Source organism: Sylvia atricapilla, chromosome 7, assembly GCF_009819655.1.
Source record: "Sylvia atricapilla isolate bSylAtr1 chromosome 7, bSylAtr1.pri, whole genome shotgun sequence".
Classification (NCBI taxonomy): domain Eukaryota; kingdom Metazoa; phylum Chordata; class Aves; order Passeriformes; family Sylviidae; genus Sylvia; species Sylvia atricapilla.
The window spans coordinates 4,235,629-4,247,980 of NC_089146.1; the positions used below are offsets into that span (position 1 = coordinate 4,235,629).

Consider the following 12,352-nt stretch of genomic DNA (forward strand, 5'->3'; position numbering starts at 1 on the left):
TCTTGTTCCTGGTGATAGACAGGCATGGCCTGGGAATGAAGGGAGGAGAGGAATACACGACCTGGAGTGAGCAGGGCATCCTTGTGCTTTTCCATCCCTCAGAATCCAAGCCCAGTCACCAGCACACTGGGAAGACTCTTGTGTTAACAGTGTTTGTGTGTGGGTTGAGGGCTCCCTTAAAAACAGCATCTCAGCATCTGCTTCTGCTGCTTCTTGGAAGCCAAGTCCTTGGTTTAGCCAATCTGCAGTGTGGTGCAAGAACCTTTCAATTTTTGGATGGCAAAGTTGATTTGTATTGCTAGTGCTCTGTACAAGTAGAACACAACTCAAATTTTTTCACTGCAGATAAAATACCTAATGACTTAGTAGTTTTTCCCTGTTGCAAAGTCATTTGTAGCCTGATGGTGTTTTCAGTGAGTGTGCTTGTCTATAATTACTCAACACATTGTTTATCTGAGCAACTTTCCACCTATGGAAAATCCAAGTGGTTACAGTTTCTGCAGTATAGTTGATGTATCTTCACCAGCTGGCTGGACGATTTCTATTTTTTTAAGTAAGTGACAAAAATGAGAGACATTTTTGCCATTTGTGGGGTTTTGTATCAGCACATACAAAAGAGCCATTTACCAATTTTTTAACACAAATGAGATGGTTATTTATGCACTGCTAATAGTGAAAGCCAAGTGAGCAGCTCAAAACACAAGTGGGCAGGTTTCAGTCTCACCTTCAGGTGGGACTTGTTCACCAGCTCCTTCTCCACAAGTTTGGCACCTGCAAAATTTCTCAGCTGAAAGCTCTCTGAATTTTCCTGCAATCTTCTGCTAATCTGCCTGAGATCACAGGCTATTTCAATAACAATGAAAATTATTCTAATTTCTCCTCCAGGAGTATCTCTGATGAATGCTGTCCCAGTTCCTTTTCTATTTCTCTCCCCTGGTTTATGACTTCCCACCTCAGCCATTATGTGGAAACCATTTTTGCCTCCAAATATATTCATCAGGTCCTTTCAAACTTTCTTCTCTTTCTTGCGTCCTGCCAATAAATTCCCACCTGCAAGTGTAGCTACAGAGATAATTTCCATCAGAATTGCCATTGTCCTTGGCATCATTAAAAGTTACAGCTCCTCTTAAGATGTAAGTGCCCAATTTGACAGCCGTCACTCTGCATCGCTCTGTGTTTCCTGCTGTTCTGTCTGCATTGAGCAGGATGCCATCAGTCCAGCCTGTCTGAGGGAACAGGCTGAAAAGGATTATCTCTGTGAGTCTCTTGAAAACTTAAAGAGGGAGAGACTGACAGCAGTGATGGTTTTCAGTTTTCCTTTCGCTGGAGCCCAGCACTTGCAGAGGGTGGGACACATCCAGATGTGTCAGCAGGAGGTGCATGTGGATACAGCCCGTGGATCTGAACCTATGGCAGGGTGTGCAGAAGAGCCAGGTGAGAACCACTGCATCCCAAAGCACCTTGGCATTAGCAGAAATGCAGAGCATGGCACTTTCTTTTTAAGGGGTTGGCACTTCTTCTGTGTTCTCAAAGGGGGAGAAAGCATTTCAACTCCACATTCAGTTAAACTGTAAAACTGCCATGAAAAGCATTTTTTTCCCTTTGCAGTATCACCTGGAGGAAGAACATCCTTACACACCAGGTCCTTTCTGGTGTTTGAAAGAGCTGGGGGCTGAAATGCCTGGCTTTGGTTTGCAGTGGTACCGAGAATCCCGGTATCTCCTCTGCCTTTGCTCTGATGTGATGGCTCCTTGGGCTTCCCCAGAGCCCAGAAAACAATCCCACTGGCTTGGTTTTGTGCTTACACCCCTCTTCATGTTCTCGTCAACCAAGCAGATTTCTCCAGTCATTCTGGCCGTGTTGTAAATTCACCCCTTTGACTCTGAAGAACACCACAGGCCCCAATAACAGCTATACTCAGTTCAGTGGAAATACTTGGATTGTCTTCAGTGGCTTGGACAGCCTCTGCACCATGATCACTGGGTGCATTGTAACATGACTAGATGGTTGTAAACACTTATTTGTTCCTCAAAGAAAAGTCAAGTATTCTTGATACAATAGCTGTGGAGCCTGCATTGCACTGCACCTGCCTGATGGGAGCTGTGTCTGGTTGGTGAAGGGCTGTTGAGTGTCAGGCTGCACCAGAACGTGGTCCTTACGCACCACCTCAGGGACCTTGTCAGTGAGATGAAGCCTTCCAGGATGGGATTAGGGGACATCCTTGTACAAAACCTCTCTTCAGGCATAGCTGTAGGAAGGAGGGGGAAGAGAGCAGCACAACAAATCCTGATAATTGGATCTCAGGCTTTGAGCTCCACCAAAGTAAATCTTCCATGAGGCTGAAAACCCAGGTACAAAGAAAATGCCACACAATTCAAGGCCTTTTCTTGGAAAAGTGAAGAGAGGTCCAAAGTGTTAAGAAATGGCTGTGCTAAGCATTCCTGGAGGAGCTAACAATCTAAATTCATGGAGTGGAAGGTCTCCAGGAGTAACAAGTCTCTGTACAGTTTTAATGACACAAGATCCACTGGCTCTTGAAACACTCAGGTGCCAAATAGCATTTTAGTCTTGGAGGGCTGCTTGGAAAATGAGCAAGCTCCTGGAGGGGTATGAGCCTCAAACCCCAAGTGAGCAAAGCCAGCTGGAAGAGTCCCAACTGATCACAGGGAACTGCAGCCTTAAAACATGGTCTGAGACATCTCCTGGGCTGGGTGACTTGGAAACCAGCTAGCCTGGTGAGTGTGGCAGCAGAGCAAGAAGTGAGGAAAATGGCTTCTTACTGATGACTAGGCATGCAGGTGAACAAAAAGTACCAGTCAGATGTCATCTTCAGGGATTTTAGTTTGTCCTGGGTAAATCTCTCCCTCTCCACCTCTCCAGAGCTGTTGGTGTAGAAGCAGTTGACTGATTGACAAGCAGGCACAAAGACAGAGAAATCCTGATTGCAGGCAGGAGGAGGGATGGAAAATGATGTTTTATAGGTACAGATATGCTTCCTACATTCACTCAGGGAGAATATTCCCTCCTTGGTGATGATATAGGAAAACCTTTCCCATGTTTGGGGCAGCAGGGGGAGGTGCCTTAGGTGCTGTAGCTATGGCCAAGACACGAGCTAAGGGAGAAATACGGAGATGAGGTTCAATAAGTACTTACAACAAGAGAATTCCTATGACTAAATGAGATAACTGAGGTGCTTCTTGCAAGATCTTGCCCAAAATCTTGAAGTTTTGTGTGTCAGTTATTGGTGTGATCGTACCAGCTGCCGTGGTCTAAAAAAAATGTTTGATTCAGATCTCTTCAGCTGTAGAAAAGCATAAAAGAGTAGATTCAAACATTCTGAGTTCTGAATTCAGATTTCCATTTTCTTTTCCCCACTTCTCCCTTAGGTTTGGGAATAATCAGTTTTGTAGGCTATTGCCTAAAACATTGTTTGATCGTGTGATTTCTCTGGCTGTCCACCAGTCCTTTTAGAGGACTTGAGGGCCTGCTCACAAAGTTGACCTCTCAGAGGTATAAAATTTCCGTGGGTTTTTGAAACCTTGTAGCTGACTAAAGAAGGAGCCAGGTGGTGCCCATCCCTGTAAGAGAGGAGTAGCTGGGTGAGGTTAGCAGTCACAATTCCTACATGCACTGGCATTTGCTTCCAGAAAGAGGGTGAAAGCGGTGGGGAGCTGTTGTGTATGGGTGTGAGAGTGAAGATTAGGAGGTGAGGCACCCATATCCTGTTTGGTTCCCCCATTTCCCCTGCTCAGGGTGTATCTTGTTTCTCATTCTGTTTCCTTCGCTGCCTTTTTCATGTGTTTGTTTATGTCATTTATCAAGTTTATCATTATGTGCTCGCGCACATAAAATCTTTATTAGCCGTGTGTATTTTCTATTCTCTGTTCTAATTTTCCTTCCTTCTTGCATTGTTAACAAACTCTGCTGATTGCAGATGTTTCCCATTTGACAGCACCTGAGACTCAGGTTTTCCAGCCACACAGCAGCAGGAGTGCTGGCTCCTTCCTCTGGCCATCCTGAGGTGTGTGATGTGGCCATCCCACACAGGAGCAGGGGCTGAACCTGCCCTCCCAGACAAACCTGGGCTCACAGTCCTCCTTGAGATCAGTAGGACAGAAGGGAAATGGAAACTGGGCTGTGATCTCAGGGGTGGTTATGAATGGGTTGTGCTGCTCTGGTCTTTTTGAAGTGGCTGGTTGAAGGAGAGGGGGATTAGGGTCAGTGCAGGGACTGAGGAGGTCTCTTGTGCTCTGTGTCCCATTTCAGCTGCTGTTAAAAGCCCTTGAATGGTGGGTAGATGTTGGCCACGTCTGCTTCCCACCAGCTTGGTCCCTATGCTGACAACAACATCCAAGAACATATCAGCCCACTGGTCTGAGGGTCACTGCTCTCACCCCCATTAGAAGTGGAGATGGGGTAAAAAGAATTCTAGTGCTTTGCACTGGGTCTGGCAAAGTCACATTGCTCTGCAGACTGATAGCTTCTACAGAAGGGCCCAGTTTGTTCCTGATAGAGCCATTTCTGAAATCATATTGAGCAGTACAAGACCTATGGTGCAGATGTTTACCTGTGTTGTGGGATCATGAGGACCCTTTCCTTTTGGGTAGTGGTCAGAACAATGTTTCTTCACCAACAGTTCTTCAAATACTGCCTAATTAACCCTTCCCTACAGAGTTTTCTAAGAGATTATTCTTCCTTGGACATAAGAGTGAATAAATTACCACCTTTTGTGATGCTTTAATCTTAGCACTCTTTCCAGAATATCAGTTTAGGGGACACAGATAAAGCATTTGCACTCTCCATGTGGGTCAGTGTCCTCTCTCCTTCCTACTCCAGTGAACCCCCTGTGTTTTTTTCAGTGTCCTTCTTCAGAAGGGCTGAGAGTTCCTTTTCTGGAACTGTTGTTGTTTGAACTTCAGTGGCTACAAAATTGTGAACTACCCCTCTTTCACAAGGGGTAAGTCCTTAAATTGAGAAACAGGAAACAAAACTTAAGGACATCTTCTGCTGTTCTCTGTTCCTCACTGGTTCTCAGTTTGTCACTTTAGTGCTTGGTCTTCCTGCTGCCTGTAGAGGCACTTTTTGGCCAGTGTCCCAGAATTGTTCCACAAGAAGGGTGGCACCAGGGAAAGTAACAGCATGGATGCAGAGCTTGCAGAGGAGAGTTTCAAAATGCTCAATCAGTGTGCCTGGGGCAGGATTTGCAGATCGGATCCCAAGGCACATCCCATGGGAAGAAAGTGCCCAGGCTCTCATACACCAAGTGGACAGGAGGGCTTGGAGTCCCCCATGGCGAGTGGCACTGACAAGTGACCAAAGAGGAAGATCTTGGTGACAAGACCAAGTGGCTTGACCTCAATACAGCAGGGTGAAGGAGGTGGCAGGGAAAGGTCTGGTTCATGCCAAAGCAGCCTTTTCATTTGGTGGCTGTTCACTCCGTGTTCTGCCAGGTGTGCTTTCCTTCTCTAATTGTGTGCAGCTCTTCCCGCTTGGAAAGCTGCTCCTAGCATCAGGCAACATCCTGGTTTATGACAGTGTCATTTTCAGGCTGCACCACCAAGGCTGAGGCAGAAGATGTGTGTGTCATGTCTCATTTGCTCAGCTGCAGAGTCATTCAGGGGCAGCTTCCACTTGTGCTGATCCTCTTTGAGCTGTGGATTGGGCTGCAGCCCTGGAAAAGCACCACATATTTCTTACCATTGCAGCCACTGGAGTAGAGAGGATGGGTACAAGTCCTGGAGGAGACGTCAGTGAAAGCTTCCACAAATCACAAGATCTAGTTCTGCTGCTCCATATAATTAGCGATTAAAATGAGTAAAAACAAAGCAGCAATTTTCTTATTGATCCCTCAGCAAATAGCTCTGTCTGTTTTCTTCTGTATTGTTTCTTCTTATTAAATAGCCTTGAATAAGAAATGTCAGTCAAATGAATTTAGATTCCTGGTGCTTCAGACAGAAATCAAAGCAGGATTGAAAGAGGAACAATAATTAGAGAGAGGAATTCCACCTCCACACACTTCTTGCCTTGCTCAAGGAGTGCTGATTTTATCTAAATTGCCAAAGCCGTGAGCAAATGAGAGGTGATGGGAATTATAGACTGCAGATGCTGAGACAAAGCAAGGGAAGCTTTAATTAGTGCATTTTAAGGTAGAAATGAATTTCCTGAGAATAAATTATTTGACTCAAGACACATGGAGCTTCTTAGAGGTGAACTGAAAAGCTTTTTACAGGCCAGAAATAGGGCTTACAGGTTGTGTGTCTTGTAGAAATGAGTGACCCATCACTGTGGTCTGAAATATCAGGATAAGTCTTTTCTTTGCATCTGACTTTATTTTTTTTTTAATGTTGAGGAATATATTTTAGTATTGAGGAATTCCCACAGCTGCAGATTCACATAAGGCAGAATTTTTTCCACATTTACTCATTGAAATGTTAGTGGTGGATGCTGAGAAGCTGGGAGCTATGCTCAAACCTACTGGTACTGAAAGGAAGCTCTTTTCCTTTCAATTCTCCTCTTATTCTCCTTCCTTAGCTCTGTTGCCATGCTTTCATGGCACTTGCACGCCCATAAGTCACTGGGAACCTTAAAACACTGACCTTTGTATGTTTTCAGCAGATTTTCACAGCTTTTTAAAGGCTGAGACAGCAACAACTCTGTGCAGTTTGGAGGTGGGTAGAGCGTCCTGGCCGAATTGATGGTGCTGAAACAAAACCACTTAGCTGGGTGCTTTAATCCTGAATCCCCTGACTCAGCAGAATTACTCAGTCTCTTAATTATTTACGTATTTTATGTGAGCCTGTTGCTCACAAACCTTGTTGAAGCAAGCAGGAGAGGGGCCAGGTTGAGATCTCATGGTTGTGTTATGGGAGACAGACCCCTGACACAGTGCTGCACAAACACGGAATAAAATGGGTTTGGGCTCTCCAAGAGCAGCACTGTTCTCCTCTGCCCTGAAAGGTGGGAATGAAAACACCCCAGGAGGCTGGGGGGTGGACAGGCAGCACCTTTCCAACAGCTTGGGGGTGGCTGGCCGTGGTGGTCTGCATGAGAGATGGGCACAGCCTGGAGAATCAGCCTGGCCTCCCTTCCTGGAGTGAACCACCACTCATGGACCTTCCACAAATCCTGCTCTTCTTCTGGCCACCTGTGGTAGCTAGAACAGATGGGTAGAGCAGGGTACAACCTAGAGGCTTCCGCCCAGGGGTTTTTTTGCAAAGGGCCCTAAAGTCCTAAAAGACCCTGCACTCTGTGTGGGAGAACAAGGCTGATGCTCGCTGGTTTTTCTGACGTTGTGGTCGCCTATTTCAGCTCTTTCCTGCCAGAGGTTAACTTGTATCAGCCATGATGAATGACTCAGTCAAGGGGTATTGAACGCTGATGTGTTTATCTTGTGGCAAGATGGGAATGTTGCAATCTTGTGAGCTGCGGGAGGCAACGGGCTAATTTGACATTTGTTCCTAGCCCTCGCCATGCGAATGGTGTCGCTGCGAGCCCAGCAATGAAGTTCACTGTGTTGTAGCAGACTGCGCAGTCCCCGAGTGTGTCAACCCAGTCTATGAACCAGAGCAGTGTTGTCCTGTCTGCAAAAATGGTAAGAAAGAACTGCGTTGGCTTTAACAGACGTATAAAGGAAACATTTGATTGAAATGCTGTTACTGAGGTATGATGCTTCCATCCTCACGGGCTGGCGTTTGGGCTGGTCCTGCTCCTGGTGCACCAGTTATGGGGTGAAAATTGCAGCTGCCCTCCCTGGCCTGCGTCTTCTCCTTAGAGCCAAGATGGAACGGCCAGCTTGACAAAGGTTTGCTAGGATTGAATCCTGATATCAATGATTGTTGTTTCATGACTTTGTGTTTTTTTCTCAAAATCAGTCTAACAGAGAATCAAGTACATAAGAAAAGAGAGAGTCTTTGTCCCTGCATTAAGAAGCCAATGGTTATCATCTAAGGCCAAGGGAAAACTCACCAAAATCAATGGCAGGACTTTTCCTATGGCCAGTAAGACACCCACCAAGCCCAGAACGTTCTTAGTTGTGTGCTGGAGTCTGTGTGAAGCACTGGCCCTCATTGTCCTCCTGAGGTGATTTCATGGCTTAGAGTGATTCATCAATACTTTCAAGAAATGTTTTGGAATGACTGAAAGTACCTCTTTGGAAAATAAATCTGTTTCCAAAAAGGTTTCCCCAGTCTTGTACCACAACCTGTACTCACATACATCTCTGAAAAAGCACCTTGCTCCTAATGTAGATGTGAAGACAGATTAAAAGGTAAGGCAGCTGCACATAAACCTTTTCACAGCTTTCTAAACATGTAAGAAATGGCTGCTTGGATTCATCTCCTTGTGTTTAGAATTCACTATCCGTATATATTTGCTCTTACATACATCACTGCTGCTGGATAAGAGTAATGGTTGTTTTTGTACCTAAATGAAAATGTTGGTAAAGAAATAACATTTTCAACACATTTTCTGCTCTGTAAGACAGAGCAAAGGCAAAGAGTTGGAAATGTAAAATACTTTTACTGAAGAAGCTTGAAAAATTAAAAAATGGTTTGAAAATTATGCCATAAATATTACTTGAAATCCTTGAATTACTTGAGGTTTGTATCTGTATTTTTGTTCAAAAATATTTTGTCAGATTTTCATTGAGTTTTGTGTTTCTGTTGGAAAGCAGAAAATGTTCATAGGAAATCTCACTGGTTTGTTTTTTTGCTGAAGTTCAGAGGAGAGATTTGTTACCAGCTCTGTGCACCACTTTTGTGTACAGCTGTGTTTGGGTGTGAGGTTCCCCGTCACACTCACCAAGGGTGGTGTCCTGGGTTGGTGACTCAGGGGTACCACTGGCTGTCACCAGGCCTGTCACCAACTCAGAGCCACTGACACCCCAGCAAACCCCTCTGGAGCGTGTGGCCTCTGTGTTCCCCTCACGTGCAGGGCACCATCCCAAATCCCCTCATTTACAGCGGCAGCACATCCCATCCGGTTTGCGTCGCATGAATCCAAGCTGTGAGCATCCCTGCAGCTTCCCAGGAGAGCAGGCTCAGAGGGGCCTTCACCCAGCTCTGGGAGCTGCTGCAGTTCCCTCCCAAGCCTTCACCACCACCACCATTTCCTCAGGAACCACACTCCTGCTTTGGGGGTTGGTGGCTTTCTGTGTTGCACTCCCGCTGGTGACCAGGGGTGAGAAGCATCTTTCTTCCCAGAACAGAGTGCCCAAAACACCACGGGGGAAAAAAGCAGCTCCTGCTGGTGGGGCCAAGGACAGGAGGACAGGAGGAAAATCAGCTGCCTGCTGAATGGACTGTGGGACACAGTGAAGTGATTGGAACCCTCACGGAGAAACCAGGAGGCTTCATCCATGTTTTTTCCAAATCTCTCCACTCCTCTCTTTGCTCATCTATTGAGGATGCACATAAAGCCCTACCTCTGAAACCTGATTTAGGCAGGGATGTATTTCTCACCATCCCCCTCACAGCAGCCTGGATCCCTTTGGGACCCTGGTTTCTGGGGCTTGCAGCACAGCTCAGCCCATGAAGGGCCGTGGCTGTTCCTAGGGATGGAGGAGCATGTCTGCATGGGGTGCTGAGCCCCTCCTGGTGCCCCAGCCTGGCTGTAGGGGTGGAGACCCCTCAGCTGGAAGGGCTTTGTGCTGCTCCTGCTGCTGCAGGGCATGACTGGCTTATAGTTGGCCCAGGCTGGCAGTTTTGGCTGTGTCCTTCCCAAATGTAGTGCAGTAATTCCCACAGTGATAGAAGTTGGTGGGCACCAAGGCAGTCCCTGTGTCCTGGGGAATCTGATGATCAGAGTTTGTTACTGCTCTTGGGCGTGGCTGAGTGTGGCACACACCATTCACCTTTCTCTTACAGTTTGGGAGATCCAAGTGGAAGTAGCAGCCACTCCTGTGTGTCTTCCCATCTGAATCCCTCTGACACATCCTAATGAATGAGGAGCATAGTGTTTTCAGCTCTGTGTTCATCTTGAGACCAAAATTTTGTCTTTCAGCTCTCTGTTTCAGCCAGTCAATTAAAGCTCAGTTTCACAAATGCATGAAGATAACACAAGCTGACAGACCCACTTAAATGACTGAAACATCCCTTTTTAAATGTATTTGTTTTTTACCTTCCATTCAGTAGCTTCTGTTTTCTGCCAAAGTGGTGAAGACACAGTGCCATGTTCTGGTGCATTGAAAAGATTTTAGTCCCTGTGGTCATAATTTCAGACTGATAAACAGAACAGTTCAAAGGATACAGTTGTTGGGGGGGAGTATCTCTGTGGTGAAAATCCTTAATTCAAAAGCTACCCCTTAAAATTTTGGTAAGGAAAATCCTCATTTTAGGTAGAACACAGCCCTACATCATCTGCTGCACTCTGCTAGCAGCATGGCTTGCCTGCTTGTTTAGCTGTTGCTGCTGTTAATGAGAGAATAATTCTCTTTCCATACAGTCAGGAAGGTTTTCATAACCTTATTAATTACATCCTGCCAAGGGCAGAAGTGCTGTGATTCACTGAGCACTGGAACAGGCTGCTCACAGAAGGTGTGACTGTCCCATCCCAGAAAGTGTCCAAGGCCAGGTTGGACAACCTGGGATAGTAGAAAGTGTCCCTGCCCATGGCAGGGGGTGGAAGGAGCTGATCTTTAAGATCTCTTCCAACCCAAACCAGTCTGGAATTATGTGATTCTGTGATAATGCAAAAATCTGTTGATCCTTACACTCTTGGCCTGCAGGTTCATAGAAAGCCAACAGTGATTTCTCTCCCTTCATTTAAGAGCAGTCTGAACAAATGGCTTTGGAGATTTGTTCCTCCTTGGCCAAAGAAATGAAATTGTTCTCTCGTGCCTCACTAACCACAGCAGCTCATTCAAGGCTGGCAAGGGATACCGCATTCCACACGGAGCACGCAGACTTCACTGGGAGAATCACATTTGGGGGTGAGGGAGGCAGAGGACATTTTCTCCTTCGTGTCCTATCATCCAATTTGTCAGAGTGGATTTTAAGGGCGATGGCTTCAGGTGCTGTGCAGCATTTCTGTCACAGAGATGAAAGGTCACTGGATTTCACGTTTCCTGGTAGTGACAGTCCACAGAATTATGGCCCCGAGTTGTTATTTCCAGTCCCTGCGACTTCTGCAGACAAAAGTGTGTCACTGCTGTTAACTCTCTCCTCTGCAGGATCTCCAAGTGGCCTGTCACTGTTGGAGTCCAGCTCCTGGTGCCACTGTCACTGTCCCTCCTGCCCCAGGTCCTGTTGCAGTTCATGAGAACATCCACCCACTCTGATACGCCAGAGCATTTCCGAGTAAAAATTCCCAGCAAGGTCTGCATGCTCCCGTGGCCAGGGCTGTGTGCTGTTCCTGAGCCCTTCTCACCCTGTGCTGTTCATTCCCAGACCTCTGCTTGTCCTTCCCCAGAAACTCATCCACTGCTGTGGGGTGAGCCCTGGTGTTCATGGAGTGTGTGTGTGTTTTAACTCCTTTTCTATGCATCACTTGGAGATTGCTCTTCCCATTTCCTTCAACCCTTTGGATGTGGTCTGGGAACAGTGCAGGATGCTGGGATGGGGCATCCCCAGGGTATCACCCCTCACATCACTCCATCTGATTTAATCTACAATCCAGATTAAATTGGTTCCTCTGCTTTGCCAGCTCCAAGCAACTCTCACCTACTGCAGTGCACAAAGGGAGAAATTCCCTGTGTTTCATTTTCTTGAGGGATGAACAAAACACATTATAAATTTTTGGGTTGGGGTCTCGTTTTGCCTCTAATTTAATTTTTGTTGTCACCAATCTTCAACAAAAGAATTTGTTACCCAACGAGCCAGATAAAAGCTAACATATCCACAGTGAAATATTTCCTGACAAGTGTGCTTACTCAGCCTGAGCTTCTGGAGACATTCGTGATGGAATACTGGGCAGGAAGACATTTCATAGATAATCTGTCACTGAGTCTTTAATTAAAGTTTTAAATTATCACAGTTGATACAGATTTCCAAGTAAAGAGGCTGATCCTGACATCCACACACAAGTAAAAGATCCTTTTGACCTTCAACAGATTTTACATTGGTAAAATAGCATGTCTTCAGGCAAAGCTCTTGTGGGTATATGTTAAAATGTGCTATAAATATTAATAAATCCCTACAAAAGTCTTCATATTTGAGGGTATGAGCACAAAAGTGAGTAAATAATAATTTATTTCTGTGCATATAAACCCACGTTTTACCTAAGCTTCTCTCTTCATTTACTGAAATACAAACTCTGTGCTCATTATTTCTCCGTTGGAGTTAATTTGAAATAAGCATTCTGCACCCCAGCCTGATCCTGCTGTAACACAGTGTGTCTTGCTCAGGAACCCCCCAAG

The 12,352-nt window shown here is 45.8% G+C and overlaps 1 protein-coding gene across 1 annotated transcript in view; it reads left to right on the forward strand.

Moving 5' to 3' along the window:
• The window catches only part of VWC2L (von Willebrand factor C domain containing 2 like), a 45,118-nt gene that overhangs the window by 11,201 nt on the left and 21,565 nt on the right, over positions 1-12,352 (forward strand). Inside the window, exon 3 of the mRNA XM_066322435.1 lies at positions 7,462-7,591. Within this exon, the coding sequence (XP_066178532.1) occupies positions 7,462-7,591 (130 nt within the window). The remainder of the gene's footprint in view (positions 1-7,461; positions 7,592-12,352) is intronic.